Genomic DNA, 21,852 nt, shown 5'->3' with positions numbered 1-21,852 from the left:
AGGCTAGGTGTCGAAATGGTTGATTTTGCCAGTGACAAATGTGGACGTTGGTGCTGGGTGATTTGTCTGGTACTATCCAGGTGACTCACGTTCGTGAGTTGGGATACCCCAGTGGAAGATAATGCCGTGCCTAATGAGGAGCTTTTTCAATCTAACTATTACAAGTCCCAGTGGAAATTATTTTTGGAGGCGACTTTAACTTCTTGCAGAATCCAAGATTAGATGTCGCTGTAAACTTAAAGAGGCAGTTAAAGCCCAAAACTATCAAAAACCCTGGTACTTATTGATCCATGGAGGACGACTTTTGCAACAAAAATGTTATATAGATGTTTCTCTGTCAAATTCGTAGCTCTTCTCGTATAGATTTTTTTCTACTTTCAAAGACCCTGGCTTTTAACTCCTTCGCTGCGGCCGCGATTTTACCGCTGTGCGGTAAACAAAAGAACAGGGCGGGGCCGCGACGAACCCCAGCCGTCATCAGCACACGCCCATCGCGGGGCGTGACGGCTGGAGTTCGTCACCAGCAGGGGAGGGGTTAAGGGCCGGGTGTAGTTGTATTTTCATGTGCGCTTCAATCTCCAGTTGTGCAAATTACAGACTTTGCACTAGAACTGTAAAACCTTACATTCTAAAATACATATGTTCTATCAAGTGGACCTGTGGTAATATTAACATGCATCATCAAATGGGCATTCCATTTAGAATGTATGGAATCGAGAGGTTTGAACTTTCTGGGTCAGGTGACCCTGGAAGCTGTTGAGGGCTGTAGAGAATAAATTGGACTACAAGAAACTTTCCTGATATGGTGATTTATTACTACAGCGCCCAACAGCATTCATTAGAAGTAACAATAGCTTTGTATTTTTGCACCTGCTGCGCCCTCTCTGATGGACAGCATAACATGAATGACTCTTGGAGAGTTTGTAGGAAAGCAAACTTGTGTGGTAAAGAATGCCTTCAAACAAAACCAAGAGCTTGATATCACAGATCACACTTTCATGTGCTATTTACAATGATTGATTAATAATGGTGGTCAGTTAATAATGAATGCCATTAGTTGGGATATCAATATCTGCTATCTGGGTATGTTAACTGGTGTGTCCTGTCCAAAAATATGATGAGAATAACTTGACTATATTAAAGAGTTTTTAGAAAATAAGTTGCTGATAACATATTAGATGTGAACGCGATAGAAACATCAGCAGTTTAGGGTGCACGTACTTATTGTTGAAATATTTTGTAGATTGCAGGGTTTGTGCCGAGAACCACTTGATTGCTAGCCAGTTTGTCTTCCATGGGGATTTATTTGTGCAGTTCACTGTTCTGTCGCTTAAGAGATCAGAAGGGAGTCCAAGACACTCAGAGAGTATGGAAAAGCCTCTAAGAACGGACTTGTTTTCATTTTTATTTTTTTTAACATATCTTTTTGTTTATGTTTTGAGTACAACAACAGTCTTCAAAAGTGCCACTGTCTTATATCAGTTCGGGCTGGACTGTTCCCATGAGGCACATGGTCAGACTGATTTGCATATGGCCATGTCTGAACTGGGGTGGCTGAGTGAGCTAAAGAATGGTGATGGATTAAACCAGGATCAGTTAAATGGGGGTGAGTGTTTGATTTGCTCAAACGCTCCGTCCATCATCCCCTTTTGTATCGCACTGTCTTATATCACACATTATCATCAAACACCATTCCCCTTTCCATCATCCCCTCCTTTGTCCCTTCACTCGACTTTTTCTCTCTGTGTCCCTGAAATGTGCCATGTCTTCACTAGGAAGGTCAAGGATCACACTTATCTGGCCTCTGAGGTATTCCAGCTATTCAAAATGTACTCCCATTTCTGGATGTTACCTTTACCCTTGTACACCATCCTTTACACCATCCTGCACCAATCTATGTCCCTCTTCCACTGCCCTAGGCAAGGGCCTCTTCTCATTCTCCATCTTCCAATCTCCCTAGCACGTGCTCCCACTGGTCCCTTAAATCTTTTAAGGCATCAGGCATTTGGTTAAGTATTTTTTTGTAAGTCAGTGACATGGACTTTCGGGGCATGAATCCATCCAACAGCCTTTCCTCAATGCTGGGAGAACTCCGGTAGGTTCATCCCCGTTGGGATCACCGCCTGAAGGGAGTTGTGAAGTCGCATATATCTATATATCTCGGAGAGAGTGCTAGGTGATATTCCATTTGCAGAGCAGGCCAGGGGGTGACATTCACCCCAAGCCGCCCAAATGTCACCCACTTTGGAGAGTCCTATAAGGTCCCACTTGTCAAATTCCGGCTGCATCCCATAGAGGAGTCGCCTCTATAACCCTGTGTTTCCGTCCTAGGAATACCATGGCTATTTGCCAGAGTTGTACTACTGTCCGTGTGGGGTCTGGGAAGGTTTTCATTTTTTCTTGAATGTGTTCAGGTTGCGAAAGCCACTTGTGTCTGAATTCCAAGGTGGTGCCCTGAGCTCCCTGATGAAACTTCATCTCTCTTTAAGATGATTGCTATCGGCTAAAACATTTGCAAGCATTCTACATTTGTTGTTTTGATGTCATGCGCCATAAAATATCGCTTTACATATAGAATCACCTGTGACACCACAAAAGCTGTATGTAATGTCTATGTGGTGGGCCATATAGATGTTGACATTAGGATTGCTGCTTTACAGGTGTATTTAATGTTCTCAACCATGTCTATTATTTTATGAACGTGGTAGTAGAAACCTTTATTGTCAATATAAATTATGTAAGTTCATTAAGGTATTTACATTGGCCCAGCAGCCTTACAACTCAATTTCTTGTTTGTGGGGATATCAGTGAATTGCTAGAACAGCAACATAAGTCTTTCTCCTCTTTATGGATTATCTTCAAGTACATCCCTATGTCGACTGTTGCACTGCAGCATTACAACTGCCTACAACGTGTGTCAGGATATGCCTTGACTTGTCATTGAAACTGCAGCAGCCTTTTAAGACCATGTGATGCAAAATTTGCAGGTACATCAGCAATATCTTGTCTGCTCATAACCATTATACCCTGATAGTCAAGTATTCAAAAATAAAATGATACTGTTACAGAATAAATTGCTCTAGACGGGTATTTTCCCATATGTCATAGCAATCAAGCTCAATGAAGAAAAACCTGGGCTATCTTGTCGCACAACTAGTCATGTTACATCATTATTTACAGATTGCTTTGGAACTTCTAAAGCTAGTGATGATGCCAGGTCTCATAATGAGTGGCTAATTTCTTGTCTGGCTAAAGTCTGTATATGTATGTATGCAAAGAATAGCTTAGACGTGAATGTCCAAATAATCAGGATAGCTTACTATTACTTTCCACAAATGCAGATACAGTAACCTAGAGATCTGCATTCATCCTCAAGTTGTAGGTTTGTTTGATGATTTGATATTGCAAATGAAGTGTCAGGTATAAGTTACTTCACAAACACACATATTCATTATTGCAGCCAAGGACCTTTTTTGGAAACATCTTCTATTTCTGGAATGATTCTTCATGGCCCTACTGATTCTGGTCAATGTCCATTTCCAGTTCAAAAAAGTGAAAAATCTTGAGGTCTGTTTCTCTGAACAGACCAACCATATCTCATCTTCGTGTTTTTACCTGATGAAAATACTACAAAAAAAATTCCATTAATTCCATTTGATATGCAAAAACTTTTAATAGTTGCCTTGGTTTTGTCCATGAACGACTATTGCTATGCTCTCTGGGAATAGATAAATGTCTCCAATCAAAGCTTCAATCCCTGCAGCAGCTCGCCTGCTTCTAAAAATCCCAAAATGTGGTTCTATATCGAATAGCATTAGGAACCTCCACTGGTGGCCTGTTCAGGCTAGGGTAAAATGCAATGCCTTGTGCATTGTACACAAGACACTGCATGGATTTGGACCACCTGTCCTGTCTTTTGGCATTTCCCTCGAAGTGACTTAAGATCTTTCAAGGCTTGGCTGGTGGTTATTCCTAGGGTAAAGAAGGCTAAGTGGGGTGTCAGAACCTACTTGACTTGTAAGCTATAGACCTCAATGCCTTTTTCCCTGAGGTCTCAAACGGACATGCTGTGTTTCAGAAAATCTATGAAGACTTGGCTCTTTGCCTGCAGTGTTGAGTAAGTTTCCTCGGCTGCCAGATTAGTGACAGCAGCATGGTAGTGCTAAGACACCTTGGCATTAGAAAAATATGACTTACTTACCTCTATTATGGTAATCGTGGTAATCTCGAATCATGGAGGCAACTACTAGTATTTAATCATTTTGAATACGACGAATCTCAACTAGTATGTTTCACGCAAACAAAGTTTACTGATGTTTTTTTCTTTGAATTCCAGGAATTGTTGCTGTCCTTTTTTGTGGAGTGACTCAGGCTCATTACACCTACAACAACCTATCAACAGATTCTAAAATGAGAACTAAACAGGTAACCTTGTTAAAGAATAAAATCTCCGTAAGCATCAAGCTGGTAAATATGTATTTTTTCTGATCATTGATGCATATGGCATTTTGGCTTCTAGATGTTTCTTTAGAAATCGCTGTTTTCTCTCGAACCATTGAATAAAGCGGCTCTGCATGCTATGCAAAAACACAGCAGGCAAAACTCACACATAGTTCCTGACGTGTTATTCTCCCACAGTTTTCTAAAATGGTCAGCCTTACGGACGCATGATAACGTATAATGAATTGCACGGTTTTGTTACTCTTTTTCTCTGAACATGTCAGTGCAAGTTGCTGCTGGCCTTCTGCCCCCATTTCCCCAGTGTACTGGACTCTTTCTTTTTGTCAGTGAATCAATCCACAGAAAACGCCAGCCATTCTAGGTCTCGCCACATGTAGACAAACGTTTTGCCTATAGAAAGTCTTATGCCAGTGGGCTCAATTGATGTACGACTTTACACAGACGACACGACCCGATGCATCACCCATGGCCTCACAGTCACAGACACACCTAGCCACTCCGGCCCCCACAGCCCCATGACACGGCTACGGACCCTACCGGATTGCCACCAGTAGTGGTATCTCTGCAACGCTCGCGATCGGCCGTGAGTCAATAACTCCTCACACACAACCAACCCCCGCGACCCGAGAACGCCGCTATGGTGCCCCCCGAGGTAGCAAACCATTCCCTTCCGCTCACCCCCCCAAGCTTCCCCCCCCCCTTGTTACCCAGTTCATCCCGAAGTTCTTGGAAGAGTTGATAAGTTTAGATCGGGGGGGCCTCTTTCCCCCCCCCACCTTTGGGTCCATTGAGAGGACATACAGATAACAGCGGCACGACACCATGCACCCCCGCGGATCATGCCGGCGTAGCCAATACTAGGTGCGGCACCCACATAACGACTGCCACATCATGAGCTCCTCACATCGCAGACACCAGTAGGTCGTACGCCACGGACAGTACTGCCCCCCCCTTGGGGACGTATTGGGGACCCCATGAGGGGTTTGGGGTGACTGTTACAGGAACATACGGTGAGATGCGGTCGTGTGACATGGGCTCCCTGGTAGTAGGGGGGCCGCTAAGCGACGATACCTGAGACAATGTAACTAAGGTCATGCATTATCTGTATTTCATGATTACTGATATGTTGATTATCATATGTACACAAAAACCCAATAAACAAATTTAAACAAAAAAAATAAAAAGAACATAGAAAGTCTTATGCCAGCTTTACATGTCCTGGTCACGGTTGGGCCTTTTAATAACATGTAATTGACTTGTGGTCGCAGGGTGTTAGCCTATTTTCGCCAAATTCCCCCCTCCCTTTTATGTCCTGATGAAGACCCAGGTATTTGTTACAGATGTGGGATGAAATGTGGAATAGTCTTGTTTATACTGTTTAAGACTGATCTCTTGTTGTCGACCTGAAATGAGTATTTCTGCCTGACTTTGTATTGCAAAATTAATGTACAGCCATGATTTTTTTGGTTTAGTTTATGTGGCGATCACATTTAACGCTTCCTCTTCACATTTGTTCCCATGTTGAGCACTCTATCGCCACCTTAATCACAAACGTAGCGCCTTGACTATGTACTGATACGACCGCATCCGCGCTAAGCGTTTTACCGCTGTGCGCTGAAGATTGTGGAATCCTGCGGTTCATGACGAGCTCAGCTCGTCATGAGCGTACGAGAGGTGTACCTCATGACGAGCTGAGCTCGTCATCAGCGTCGAAGTGGTTAATAAAAATTACTTCATTATTTATTTCACAGTCCAGAAGGCCTCTCATATTTCTGCTCTTCAGTTCAGAAAAAGATATTGTGTAAATATAATTGATTTCTTGATATGATACAAGACACTCACATTCATATGATACATGAAACAGACGGTTTGCTGATATTCAGCGAGTAATTCACTATGTGTAGGAATAACTCTCTAGGGGCCACTCCTTTGGGAGTTGTATGCGCCCACTCACATTTAAAAAAGAACATATGGTATCCCTTTATGTTTTTCATGCATTAATTTTTGGCACAGCAAGGCAGACATGATTCAATACATCAGTGGTGGTCTTTGGGGAGTGATCATGCCACACTGTCAGGGTAACCAGAGACCTTGTACGTGCTTCCCTCCTGCAACGAATCCCTGTAGTAGATTTATCTCAAGTGAAAATCCTCAATATATGAGTTGATCATCGATCAACGTTGTAGAGACGTGCTCCAGATGTAAAGAAACTGATTGATCTTTGACAGTGTATTTTATGGTCCAAAGCAGATTTGATGAATGCAGATGTAAAAACATTCTTGCACTGAAAGACCAGTGACAAAAATGTAATTGTTCCATTAGTTTAGAAAATCTTAAATTCAGCATAGGAGTGTGATTGAGGGAAAGGCACTGTGAAGCCTGTAAGAACTAATAAGTAATAGAATATGTGCGGAGGTGTGAAATGCTATAGTAAATCTGACGTAATCAATGCAGGTATTATTGTTATAGAAATCTGGTCATATGGATTACAGGTAGTAGTGATCATGGAAGCTTGTGATTTATGGAGGGGAAGTTGCACGTCTGCACTATGTGGCAAGAGTTGCCACAAATATGCAACCTGTAAATGTCTTTATTTATCCATCCATTTAAAATATCTAATGAATCTGAATTGTCGTTGATGAAAAAATTCAATATCACAATGAAAGCCACATTAGGAAACGTACAAAGAGAAACCATATTTGACCGCCAAGTTTCTGAACCTTTGTGGCCTAATAGCCAACAGGCTAGAAAGAGGTTTGGCTCACCAACGGCCAGATTCATCATACTGAAATCGGCTCGCAAAGGGCCAGATTCTGAGAATCTGGCCCTTTGCGAGCGCTATTTTTGCATTTGGGATTCATCATCCCAAATGCAAAAATCACTATACTAGAAATCGCTATATTGCGAAGAATCGCATTTAAGGAATCTCAATTAGAGATTCTTTAAATGCTATTCATGAACCTTTTTACAATTACGAATTCGCAATTTGGGGCCGCTGTTTACTGCGAAGTGTAACTTCGTGGTAAATAGTGAAAACTTAGAAAAATGCACTTTAGTGCATTTTTCTAAGTTGTATGTTACACACACATGTCCTTTGGACATGTGTGTGCGCAACACCAGTGTACATTTGCATTTCAGGGGTGCTACAGGGTGTCCTTTGGACACCCTGGCACCCTTGAAATCGCATCCTTATTTGTGATTCGCTAATTGCTAATCGCAAATAAGGAATGACTCCCCATTCATTCCTATGGGCCTTGAGGCCCATAGGAATGAATGGGAAAGCCATTCCTTATTTGCGATTAGCAATTAGCGAATCGCAAATAAGGAAGCAGTAGAAATCGCAAAATAAATTGCGATTTCTACATGCATCCCGTTTTGCTAGTCTTTAATAGCGATTCCTTAATAATCGCTATTAAGGACTCGCAAAAGAGGACAATGATGAATCTGGGGGCAAGTGAATTAGTGAAGTGCTGCTTTTTCACTTGTAGAACATGATTTTTGTGGGAAAGGTTCCGTGTTAGAAACCTTGACGAAAGGACCATTAATGCTTTGTTTTCTCCTGATAAAGCTCCATGTGGGCATTTTGCAGCAAATGGTCTCTCCTAGATCGTGGTGTGGCATGTTGTTTTTTGGATATTGCATTATATATATCGAACTGTCAAAATAGTGAAAATACCAAATGAAAGCAACAGACACAATGGTGACGTCAGTAATAATGCACAGGATGCGACTACAATCAACAGGAGTCTTCTTCATAGCTGTTTAGTCAACAAGAAAATCCAGTAACTGAATCAAGTAGAAGCCATTTGTAACTAGCAAACTGGAATTTTCACCTCTTCCTTAATTTTATAGTCCTTGGATCTTTTTAAAATATAGCTTTGTTGTAGTTACTGAAAGGAGCTTTTATTCTTTGCGATCGGGGTTGATCTGGTTTCGCTGGGTGCTGCCTTGCTTTTTTTCCCCAGAAGTGCCTGTGTCAAGAATGACTGTTTTGGCATGATATTGACCTTCCGGGGTTAATGCTGTTCAATTTTAGTCCATGACTGCTTCATCATTATGCGGCGTCTCATCGTAAAAAACTGTAAAAATAAAACGGCACCCAAGAACTTTTTAAGGCATGTTCACCTCCCTGCAGCATCATATTAAACAAGCATTTGCAATGCAATAGGTCTCGCACTTGCTAGAGTTAGTGCTATTGGCATTGTAAATAAAAATGTGTTCAATGTAAGTGTTTGGAGTGGAGTGGACAAAGTGAGGAGTAAATACAGAGGGGAAGGTTGAGAGTGCACTGGGAGATGTAGTGGCAGAGGGCAGGGTTAGAGGAAAAAGGAGGGACATGGGGACATCAATTAAATAAACTTGAGGGAGGGGGAGAGCGGTAGATGCAGATGTGGATTATTAAGGTAGTGTTTGAGGAGAGGAGAGACAGATATAAGATGAGATAGGCTGAAGAGAAGAGGGCCTATGAGACAATCCTATTATCCTGGCCGAATTAGTAGCATTTGACAAATCCGCCATTAGTGTGAATATTTATTTATTTATTTATTTGAAGGTTTTATATAGCGCGAACAAGACTCTTGCGAGTATCAGAGCGCTTTACAGGTCATAATTAGAAGGTAGGATATAGTGTACAAAGAACAATCAATAAAGAAAAAAAATACAATCAATAGACATAGAGTTCACGTGAATTTAGCCATCAGGATAGCTTTCACTTTTTTGAAGGAGGCAGTGGAAGGGTTCATTCTTGTTTCACTGGGTAAGGCGTTCCATATCCTCGGAGCCATACCAGAAAAGGACCGGTTATAAGTTTTTTTCTTGGCAAATCGTTGAGGTTGTAGGAGATGTATGCAGAATAAAGCTGAGCTGGACCCCGGCCGCTTTTTGTGTTTTGAGCCTTTTTTTTCTCTCTGCCCAGGCTGCACCAGTTATTTCAGTACCTCTAGGAATGGTGCACGTCCTTATCTGGTGAAAACAATGTTGTTTTAAGAAAGGGGAGAAAACTAACTCTGTAAAGTGGCGCTAATGTGCAGCCTCTGCTGTACATGCATTTAAATTCCTACAAGCGTACACTTGGCACTGGAAACATTGAGACTAGATGTCTGCATGGGTATATGAGGAGAACAAGTTAAGTATAAGCGCTATGTTCTTGGTATTAGTGATAACTAATAACTCTATGTGTATAGTAATTATGTGATGTAGATAGAAAAGCCTGATGCGAGGGAAAGGCGAGCGTGTTTTCCTGAGGCAGTTTGCATGGGGGTGAGGCATTTGTAAAACCCTAGAAACTGTACAAAGACCGCAAAACAAAGTTCCACAAAATCTACCTACGTTGATATATTTATGAGTCTGAGGAGGAGGTCCTGAGGGGGAGGGGCTACGGAGAGCTGAGGGGCACTGGAGGAGGGTGGTAGTGAGGGAGTTTGAGAAGGGGTCAGTGGGGTGCTACCTAGAGATGAGGGGCGCTGGTGGAGGGTGGCATTGAGGGAATCCGAGGAGGAGGTAGTGGGAGGGGCTACGGAGCAATGAGGGTCACTGTTGGAGGGTGACAGTGAGGGAATCCGAGAAAGAGGTCATGGGGTGGAGGGGGAGCTAGGGAGAGATGAGGGGCACTTGTGGAGGGTGGTAGTGAGGGAGTCTGAGGAGGAGATCATGGGGGAGGGGCTACAGAGAGATGAGGGGCACTGGTGGAGGGTGGCAGTGAGGGAATCCGAGGAGGAGGTCATGAGGGGGAGGGGCTGTGGGTAGATGAGGGCACTTGTGGCATGTGGCAGTGAGGGAATCCGAGGAGTAGGTCGATAGGGGGGGCCATGGAGGGATGAGGGGCACTGTTGGAAGGTGGTAGTTAAGGTATTTACGGAGAAAGAGGTAATTGGTGTGGCGCAAAAAAAGACTTTCGCATCAGCGCTAAAGCCGTCCTTCACGGCCTTTCTGTTTTTGTTTATTCAACTAGCAGTCGGGTCATAAGGGCTACTGTGGAACATACTTTAAAGTGCATGCTAATTGTATTTACTGCTATATTCAATGTTTTAAGTTTGAAGGTGATTTTACTAATGTTTTTACCGGGAAAAATGAAAGTGGAGCCCGATGGTGCCTGATATGGGGCTGGGGTTCAAGAACAGCTGTGAGATAAGGTGTACTGAAGAGCAGTAGTGGATAATCAAGCCTGTAAGGGAGTGCGTTGCAGAATCCGGGGTCAGGTGGAGGTAGTAATGAAAAGGGATTCTCCCTGAAGGTTCGCACAGAGGGAGCCAGAGAAGTCTCACTTGCCTGATACTCCCACCTCAGAAACCTCCTCTTCCCATCAAAGGAACATTACATGAAAAAAACACTTTTTGAGAGTGATAATATTTAGAAAGAGATTCGGAAAAGCGTGTGATTTACTGGGCCTTGTAAGACTAAGAAGTGATAAAGGAGGGCCCTGAAGCAGGCCACTCCAGACATCTATGCGACAAATCAAGCCCACAGTGGCCCACCCAAATGCACCCTTGGCCCACCCAAATAAACATTCCTGGAGCCGGGCCTGGTTCACAGTCAGGCTCTGCTCGCATCCTTCCCACAGCAGCCCCCAGTGCCTTCCCGGCAATAGACAATCACGAGGGAGCGGGATAAGACCGGGGCAGATGCCACAGGATAACAGGTCCATCATGCTGGTGGCTCGGAGATCCTCCTTGGCCGCACCCCTTAAATCTATATTTAACATTTAATATTTATGCAGGTTATCTCCAAAATCAGATTCAATAAAAAATATCGAGATGCTCACATGTGCGTGCGTGAACCCTTCATTTTTTGTGGATTGTGAATTGGACGTCAATCACTGTCTTTACGCACATGTCAGTTTTGCTCTGCCTAATCAAAGAATTTTTCGACAAGCAGGCTCATTTAGTGTTTTGGAGAGACCAAGATTCTGCTGCAGCTCTTAACTGCACAGCACTTACTGTACTAGAAGGGTTGATTGGGAAGTTAAACATAACACACTTTCCATTCACGCAGCTCTACAATAGTGTCAGCTGAAATCAAGCCTCACTCTGTAGAATTTACCATTTTATTTATTTATTTTTTATTTTGAGAGTTTTATATAGCGCTGGCTAGACCCGGAGGTATCAGAGCGCTTTACATAAGGTTCCACAGAAATTGCAAAATTACATCAGTTACACGTTACATCAGTTACTAGAAAAACATTTCAAGAGAGTAGAAAGTAAATAAATGGAGCTTAGGAGGGTAAGGGGGTATAAAAATCACACAGCATGAACACAGCATGGACACAGCATGGAGACGGGGAGAACAGTGCCCAATGTCTGGCTGGGTAGGTGATGGCCTAGGGGATAAACCAGGGCTGATCTCCTCTATAGCTGTCTAGGCAGCTCCTCGGGCATTGGACATATTGCTCGGTCTCCGATGTCAGTATGATGAACGCGGATTAGTCTGAAAAAGTCAAATTCCAATGCGGGAGGTGGTGTGATGAGAACAACAGTCAAATCTAAGCCCAGGTGTTAATTTGGTTTTTTTTTTTTTTTTTTTTTTTTGAAAACCTTTATTGTACAGAAAGAGCTCACAAATACGGGCCTACAACCCACCGGGCTGGCCACCACAGAGCCGAATGTCAGGAGCAATGCACAGAGTATCACAATATACAAAGGCAAAGAAACAGGAGAAATAACAAGCATCTTAGAGCAATCACAGGAGATAAGAATTAGAAAGGTAGTTTTCTTATTTTTAAAGGACGGGTTAGGGAGTACAGGAGTATGGCGGGCCGGGAGACAAACCAAAGGGGCGGGGCCGCGGCGGGCAGCAATACAATGATCGTAAAAAACACAGGAGAAACAAATACGAAATAGGCAGACCAATAAGCACCGGTCAAAACAACAGACATGAGGAAAGGCCATCGCACACATCGTCCAATGCCCGCCCACCGCAGCTACCACCTGTCCCACCGAACAGCACAGAAAAGGACCCAAATACAAGAACAATACGAAACGGACCCCCAATAAAAGAAAAAAACCCCGCATAAGGGGGGGGGGGGGGGGAAAGGAAGGGGGAAGAAGGAAAGGAAGGGACTCTTATCCAAACACCCGCCCCCGGGCGACGAAACAGGAAAACAATAACCCGGTACAAAATAGACATTGAAAATACAGAAAACACACCCAGCAAATCAGAATCATCGTGATACCGGAAAAATACCCCAGAAAGACACCAGGGGGACAGACGACGAGACAGAGCCCCGAAAGAAGGGATACACAAGGGCCATAGAACCAAAAAGGGAGAAGAAAGGAGGAAAAAGATCCCCCAAAAACAGCAACAGACCCCCCCACCCACCCCACAAGCCCACCCTACACCCCTGCAGAAGGCTACGGCCAACCCCCCAGCAGCGTGCCTGTCGCCCTAAATAGAACCCGAAATATAGGAGAAAGAAACAAGGTAGAAACAAAGGCAAAAAAGAAGGGCCAGGGAAAGGAAGGAACATTACACACGGGAGAGGGCAAAAAACAGGATAATCTGCAACCATCCCACCACCTGTGAAAAGGGGAGAGGCAGAGCCCACGGGAAGTTAAACGACATCAGGATAAGTTTCAGGAGTCCCACGAAGTTACGCAACATCACAACAGCACATGTCGGTCATAGATCAAAAACAAGACTACCGCATATAATAAGTCATTTCAGCCCTGTCCGCTTTTGTCCAAGGTTGTAATCATCCAAACAAACAAAGTCCAAACGACGAGGGACACAGGGTTCAGGAGGAAATCCAGCGGCAGTCCTGAGGAGAAACGTGAAAGAAAATACGGAGAATATAAAAAAGTTACGGTACAATCTTCGCACCGCAGGCACAGTTCTATGGACAAGTCCAACGAGGCAAGCCCAGCTGGGTCGGCACAGGCGCCCCGGCCGGGGAGCCGACGCGATGAGAAACAGAAAGGATCATCGAGGCCTGGACAGGATGCAAACGGACCGCAGACCAGCGGCCGAGGCAACAAAGCAGGACGACGAAGGGCGTCGGAGAGTCTCCAATTCAAGGATGCGGTCTCCGCCGGAGGCACAGAGACCAGGAGCACACCAGCCGTACCCTGCAACAAGGAAGCAAAATCCAACGATGGGGGCCCGCCTAAATCAAAAAGTGGGTCCGCCTCCACAGGGGAAACAGGCACAGCCACGGAAGTCCGCCAGGAGTATAGTGCATCCAGGACAACTTGAAGTGCAGGAAACCCTTCACAAGATCCGACATCCGGGCCGTGTGGCGGGCCCCCAGTGCTCGCCCAGGCCCGGCAGAGACTCCCAGGGTCGGCCGCCATCTTAGGAGCCCAGCAAGCCCTCGGTCGTCGGGGGCCCCGGCCGGAGCAACACCAAAGCAAAAGGAGGTCAGCCGAACTGCGGCGGGGCGCCCCAAGGCAGGAAGGAGACCCACCAGAAGAAGGATGTTCGGCGGCCCCCTCGTGCCGCCGGCCCCGTTCTCCGAGCCCGGGCGGAAAATCCAAAATGGCCGGGCCGGGGAACAAAGGGGGGACCAAGCCGGATAAATGAGGAGGCTCTCCCGCAGGAGGCAGCGTCCGCACCCCTAGGCTCAGGCCAGTCGGGTCCGCCAACGGGCACAGCCGGCCTATTCGCACATCAGCCCCCGCAACCAGATCCACAGCGCCAGCAAGGGCCGACCATCGCGCTCCGTCACGTCCCGTCGCTGCCAGGAGGTCCAGGCCAGTCCGCCCCGAAGGCTCCGAGCGGGACCACCGCACAGGATCGACAGCACCCAGGATCACCGGAGCAACGGGTAAGTGTCCGCAAAGTGCCCGCGGTACCGAAACACCGCAAGGAGGGCTTCCCGGGGCAGGAGAAATACAGGATAATCGAAGAAAACAGGTGGTTGAACGGAGCCGAGCTAAAACGCGGCCATCTCGGTCGCGAGCTAGGCTCCTCCCCCGTTAATTTGGTTTGAGATTACATTAATGATAAAAACATTTCTCAGTGATTTCCCTGATCACAAACATTTTTTTCTGAGTGGGAGCAAAACCAATGATTGGAGTTTGATAGCTGAACACTGCCTAAACACCCCCACCTCCAAAATAAAAGTAATCCACTTTCGGTGGGCTGCGGGTCAGGCTGGTGTTATTATTATATCCACACAGACCTGAAAGAGGCGCGTCATGAGTCTAGATAGAAACTTCTTCAGGTCGTGCTAACAATGGTTTAGTCCCAAGTTTACATAGACGTCATTTCGAGTTCGTCAGGGGTCGCAGATGCGACCCTCGGCTTGCATCTTGCTATCTCTGGCAATGCCGTTGTGACCCCATCATCCTCGATCAGAACGGCAGCAACAGAACAAACGTAAAGCGAGGCTCTTTCCCTTGACACTCTATTTCAAATAGTATTTCATTCTAATGTATATCACACTTGAGAATCATGTATTTTGGGAAATGAAGACGTTCTTAATTGCATGTGATGCATACTCTAATTAATTAAAATGTTATCCATGCTTTAACTTGAGTACACTGTTCAAGGCCTCTCTCTGTCCCGATATATTTCAGCAGGGCCCCTAGCTGATCTTTCTCCAGACCTAGTGCCTTCTGCTAAATGTAAATGTTTCATTTGCATGGCAATGCAGGAACAACGCGGCATATGTATCATCGGGTCTTTTAGTCTCAAACGCTGCGATTCGCATAAAAGCAGCGTTTGCGACAAAAAAATCGGATAATGCAATGTATGATTAAAATTGCATCGCAAAATTAAGGAATCGCAAAATTTGCAATTCCTTAATTTTGCATCAGTGCTATGTATGAAGCACCCAAGTTGTGCGATTTCTCATTAAGAAATCGCAAATTACCACCAACTTCAAGTTGGTGGTAATTTGCGATTTCTTTCACAAATGCACTTTTTGGCATTTGTAAAGGTGCCATGTGGCAGCACATACATGCCCTTAGGGCATGTATGTGCGCCATATGCGCACACATGTAAATTTCAGGGGTGCTTCAGGGTGTCCTTATGACACCCTTGCACCCTTGAAATTATTCTCAATTTGGGATTCTCAAATAACGAATCGCAAATTGAGAATAACTTCCCATTCATTCCTATAGGCCTCCTGGCCCATAGAAATGAATGGGAAAGTATTCCTTAATTGCGATTTGCAATTTGCTAAATGCAATTAAGGAATATTAAGAAATCGCTAAGAAAATTGCGATTTTTTACATACATCCCTATTTGCAATTCTCAAATAGCGATTTCTAAAAAATCGCTTTTTGAAAATCGCAAATCAGGATGTTGATACATATGGCCCAACATTGCTTATTTGTAGCCCTGACTCCTCCTGGCTCATTACATAAATCAACAAGCATTGATAATGCCAATAGGACTAGATTTGTCTGATGATCTTTTGCTTGAACCTTTGCCTGTGCTCTTTAGAAATTGTGTTTGTAAAAAGTCATTACCAAAACGATTAAACATAGCTAACTAAGCATGCACGCACATGTGTACAGACAGGTGTACATTTTCAAATGTTTTTGTAATAAACTTTTACAAAAACCATTGAAGTGGCCACCTATCCGTGCACGTGCAGGCTCATTGGTGGCCATTTCTGAATGGCTTTTCTGATAACATTTTACCGAACCAATTTCGAAAAATATAAAAATAAATACATGTAGCAGAAAGCACTTTTCTCTAAAAAAAAAGAGATCAGTCAGAGGAACTCATTAATTACAAACCTGACGCAAAGTAGCAAGACCTAGTATCAACATTTTTCCATGTCAGCCCGCCCCTTGCCCTGAGAAGATATTGGAGTACTTTGATGTCACTTCCTGTGATGTCATTCTGGTCAAAGGGTGTGGGATGTCACTTCCACTACTGTCTTTTTGGTGAATCGAATTCCATGCACTTTACCATGAATAAATGCGCTACACAGGCAGGAGTTGGTGTGTGCACTAGGTGAATAAGTATTCTCATGCTGTGGTCTATTATTTTCCCTGGCACGAACTACCGTAATTGCGATAGGCCTAGACACAGCAGACTGGCTCTTTAAACTCTCTGCAATGAGGAACTAGTAAGACATGTCGAGCTCCTCGAGCCAGTTTTTTTAAATGTATAAAGTGATTAGTTAATATTTTTATGATTTTATGTGATTATTTCAGCTACTAAATGCACCTATTTAAAATCAACATCTGAACAAAGGGGTAACATGAACAAAGCTCAGCCAGCAGAACAAGCGTTATCTTTGACAGCCGCGCACACTGGCCGCGATCACAATCGGGCCTCTAAATTGAGATGCAAATGAAATGCCAGCTAATTTGCAATTGCGCTGTTTACAAATTAGGGAGTGAATTGGAGCTGATTATGCAGTAATGGGAAATGGCACAAATAGTGTCTGTTATTCCCCATTCCAGCATACCCATACTGCGTTTTCGCTCTCACCATTTGCGAAAGATATCCACGGCTGCTGGTTTCAGTAATGCACATTTGTGGTGTTCACGTTCATTTCAGCCCAGTATTGGGTGCAAATGGAAGTTTGTGCCCAAAATGAGTTTTTTGTCCTGATTGTGATTAGGCCGTGGTGTCACAACTGTACACCCACCATTATTCAGTTTGAAAAAGGTCTATAGCTAAGTAAACAAATAACAATACATAAACTAAACTGATAACCTACAAAGTAATGGAAGAAGCACACATAGGAAAGACTAAATTGATAGAAAAATTATTTAATTTTTTATTTTAAGTCAATATTTTTGTTTTATAATTCTTTGTTGGATTTCATGCCGTTAGATGTTCTGAGAGTAAACCATCATTCATACATTCTCCAGGTTGAACACAACTGAAGCAACATATACACAGCCACACATAGGGAAAGCTAAGCTATGGCTGTGTTATAGTTTTAGTGACCTCACTTTCAGCAGAGATAACCTCTGCTTTTGGAAGTCTTCATGTCAAAATGTGGATTACCTCCAGCATGTCGGCAGATAACAAAGTCAACTGGAGAAAAAATATCAAGCAGGTCAGAAAAATGGGGAGGACAGCTTTACAAAGCCATGTAGGCCATCCACACACCCACTCCACCGAGACTACCCTTATTATAAGGCTAATTTTATCATCTTGATGTATCACAATCAGCTGTCTTCAATGCTCTTTCCTCACAACCTCGCAGCAGTGGCATGGTGCTCAGATGTTTTAACCCTAACTCGCTGATCATCTTTCTTTATTTCATTTTGCTTTTCTTATTCGTCATCATCGCCACTCCTTCCTGGGGTTCTAAATGTCCCTGTCTTGGCTGCTACACTGTTCTTTTTAAATACTACTTTATTATGTTATATACTCCCTATATACCCCCTAGAGGGCAGAATGTTCTAATTTGTAAAACAAAGGCCTCACATGCCCAAGGGGGTTGAAATTCTCTCAGGCTCCATGAGGCCTTTTGTTTACAGCACCAGCTGTGAACCAACATTGGAATGTTGGAGCTCTGGGTTTCTACCAGCAATTAGAAGCCCGGGGCACTCCATTGTTTTCAATGGAGCTCCCAACATTCCAATGTTCTAATAATAAGCTAAATTAATAAGAACATCTGTCTCTTGGCTGGTCAACAACAGTATGATGTTTCCCCCTTTGATAGGATCCTCAAATGTGAATTTTTCTTCCCCATTCAGACACCCTCTTTGCATTACTGATACCTCACTGGATTGCTAGTCTCAGAAATCCCACTCCAACATGCCCTCTATCCAGTGCTTAAATTGTGCCAGTGCCTGGACATTGAGGGCACCAGCTCAGACCTGAACTCATTTTTCATGATTAGACTATGAATAAGAGAAACAGAGAGAATGGCATAAAATAATAGACCCATTTGAAAGCAGTGACGTAGAAAGGGAAGAGGGACGAAAAAGACTCTGCAAGAATAAGATACAGAACAAGAAGTGTAGCGTAGTGGAAGAAAGGTATAAGACGGAATCAAGACTAGGCATCCTTAGTTATTGGCAACCCTGGTATTCAGCAGCACAAGTGGCGGGCTCATAAGAAAAATGTTTGGCCCCAGTAGTTGTGTTTTTCTTAAATGATCACTACCCCTTTCTACAACTCCACCAATAACAACCTACACGCCAACCCAAAATCACTAGGCGTCCCTTTCAGATTCCAGTCTTTCAACCTCATGAGCTACCTACATTTGAGCCCACTCAACCGACAGTCTACTCACTCATACCATCGAAGACCACTCTAAACTCTCACCTACCCCAACTAATGCATCCCATCCATCTCTCCCACCCATTAATTTACCTTTTAATGATAAACAATATACCAGACTATGATACCTTTAAGAGAGCTAACATAGCCTAGTATAAAATGTCTGGTAGCACAGCAGACAGAAACAATGTAAGCTTCTAAAGCATTTGACATTATTCTGCTTTGATCTGTTCTCTTTCAATCTGTTTTCTAAGCCACAAAAACAGGGACAATGGCCCAGTGTTCGTTAACCTCTGGTATTTAAGAGTGGCCTAAATATGCCTTGTGTGAGTTTTGTGTATAAGTATTAAATGTTACAAAGTGTTCAGTGTTTCTGCGGTCACTCCCTCTTTAGATTTAATAAAGGATTCAGCTAAGGTTTCTGCAAGACGCTCCGACGTATAGTCAGTGGTGGAGGGCATTCTTTAAACCACAACACTGCTCCTTTTCATAACTTAAATCTAAAGATCTAAAGACCACTGCTATGAATTACACTAAAGTCTGTGAAACAAGTCTGTCCTTTGTACCTTAATTATTATAGTAGTAGCATCTTTGCATGACAAACGTTAAGTAGCCTGGGTCAAAAAAACGGTGAGTTTGTAACACATCAAAGAAGTAGTCGGTTAACAACGTAAGCCACATTATTCCACTACTGTTTGACTTCACTCCACACGTTTTAATATGGGTTTGCTGAAAGGGAATCTATTGGTATTCTTGAGGTGCACAACAAATATTTCTCACATTTCTGTATCAGTTCATGCTTCAGGCTGTGATAGTTTGTCAAAATGTCAATCGAACAAGTGCATGGGCATCAATCCACCAACATGCTAGTGGTAGCGAAAGTGACATAATTTGATCTTTGACTCTGAATATTCCCAAGAAGTGGTGTCACATGATTTTAATCCTGATGGCACCTTAGTTACTGCAGTGCGCCACTGGGTCCATTTACTTTGATCTTAAGTTTACCTGGCACTGCAGCTTAGAGCCATTTACCGTGGTCCTCCGATGGATCTTGAACCATGCTGAGAGGGGTTGGGTATTGGGGATCCAATCCAGCTATCCAATGAGGATGAAGAATTGGATAACTGACTTATGAGCTAGTAATTAGATTCATGTATATGCTCTACACAGAGACTTACTTGGGTGCTTTTCCTGCTTGCTTGCTGCCCGTGGAACTTTGGAGGCACTTTGGGGGTCAGTTGAGGCGCGGAGATGCGCAACGCCAGTCTCCCCCGCTGCCGCTGCCTTTTGCGATCTAGTGCGCGGCCGCCAAGGGGGGAGACTACATCTCCCAGGGGTCCCTGCGGCTGGACGCTGCCCACACGCCCATTTCGCACCAGGTGGCGCCTAAAAGAACGCCGGAGCTGCGGTGGAGCGGGTGCTCAACGCAGATACGTACTTGGGTGCTTTTCCTGCTTGCTTGCTGCCCGTGGAACTTTGGAGGCACTTTGGGGATCATTTGAGGCGCGAGGACGCGCAACGCCGGTCTCTGCCGCTGCCTTTTGCGATCTAGTGCGCGGCCACCGAGGGGGGAGACTACATCTCCCAGGAGTCCCTGCGGCTGGATGCCGCCCACACGCCTATTTCGCGCCAGGTGGTGCCTAAAAGAACGCTGGAGCTCCTGCGTCGCGGGACGCGCGCGGGCAACGTCGGGCTAAGCCTGGGCAAAGGGCGGGCCGTCTGTGGCCGTCCGGTGCCGAAAGGGGCAGGGCAGGGCCACCAATCTTACTTTTGAATATCGGGACCTGCCGCTTACGAATATGGACATGGTCAGTGACTTTTGATTCCTAATATTATTATTAGCACGTGTGTACTATATTGCCTAAACTGTTTGTTTTTAAATATGAGTATGGGAACCTGCAAAGGGGCAGGGGGTCAGGGGGTAATGGGTACTCTTGACGCCTTCCTCATTAGAGCGGAGTCGGTTTTGATACACGAAATCGAACTTACCCAAGGAAGACTCTCCCTGGAGACGCGCAGAGCTTCCATGGAAGCCACCACAGGGGGGCCTGTTATTGTTAATGAAGTCATGCCAGATAGATGTAACTTGGCTATTGTAAAACAAGTGCCTTTAGAGCCCTTGGTGGTAATCTCAGAAGCTTCACCCATGTCATCTGTTACTTCAATTGGCACAACTGTCATAGCACCACCACTAGCACTAGCATCATCACCACCCCCGATTGAGGCCAGGTTCACACGACAATCGCAGCATAAAGCAAAGGGAGGTATGGCCCAAGCTACCACAAGGAAAAGAAAGGCGGGTGGCGCACACTTACGGCACAACAAACTAGTAAAGTGGCAAAAACAAAGGGTACTGCCCGTGGTAAGAAAGGCCCCGGAGAAGAAGTAGTTCCTGGTAGCCCTACTTGTCTAAGCACATCAAAAAACAAAAACTCTATTGAGCATTGCCAGGCAGAATTGGAAGATAGTAAATGTTTTTGTACTTGTATAGTGCACAGCTACCCGCAGTGGGTTTCCCGGCGCTTGTACGAATACCGCAATGGAACCCTTCCTGGCTTTCCCTGTGAAGTGTCCACTCCTGGGCACCCCCATGGTGCAGACCAGGCATCCCTCGCGTTGTGGGGGCCGTTGTGGAGACTAAGCAAGCTATTGCCCAGAGTTGCAGCGTGGGACCCATGATCAGAATAGGCACTGAGGCGAGAATATCCGATCAGGGGAATTAATGAGCCCGAGACCCGCCGAGGCGGGAATCGAACCCTGGTCCCTGGCCAGAGCTCTGCATCGAGGTCTGCCTGCTCTAACCATTGAGCCACACTTCTCCACAAGTATACTGGCAAAAATTGAGGGGAAGCTAATAGTGTTTTTAAAACCGCTGTTAGACAAACTTCTGGACATTGACACTCGCCTAAATGTCATGGAACAAAAACTTTCCCCACCTATTAGCCAAATATCAAATGGGGGCACAACAGCTCAGGGTGATCAAGTAACACACTCTTCGCCGATTTAAATATGGTTCCAGCAGCCAGGCTCCCACACTAAACAGTGTCAATATCCAATTAGCTCAAACTAGCTCTGCATGGGCATGAGTAAAATCCGGGGGAAGTAAGGGTTTGAAGGATTCACATAGGGGTGGTTCGGACTTTCAACTAGAGGAGGGAAATCTCTCGCAACACTGGGCGCGAAAGCTTGGAATAAACTCCCTCCCAACCTGCGCCTAATCTCCGATGAGAAGATTTTCCGTAAGGCTCTGAAAAC

At 44.6% G+C, this 21,852-nt stretch overlaps 1 protein-coding gene across 1 annotated transcript in view; it reads left to right on the top strand.

Annotated features, from left to right (window-relative positions):
- The window catches only part of SLC9A9 (solute carrier family 9 member A9), a 2,762,771-nt gene that overhangs the window by 930,213 nt on the left and 1,810,706 nt on the right, over positions 1-21,852 (top strand). The window contains exon 9 of the mRNA XM_078666429.1: positions 4,337-4,425. Within this exon, the coding sequence (XP_078522555.1) occupies positions 4,337-4,425 (89 nt within the window). The remainder of the gene's footprint in view (positions 1-4,336; positions 4,426-21,852) is intronic.

The sequence above is a fragment of the Lissotriton helveticus genome, chromosome 11 (genome assembly GCF_964261635.1).
Source record: "Lissotriton helveticus chromosome 11, aLisHel1.1, whole genome shotgun sequence".
NCBI classification, from domain to species: Eukaryota; Metazoa; Chordata; class Amphibia; order Caudata; family Salamandridae; genus Lissotriton; species Lissotriton helveticus.
The sequence above is the reverse complement of the archived record's forward strand: the minus strand, read 5'-3'. Positions and strand labels throughout refer to the sequence as shown.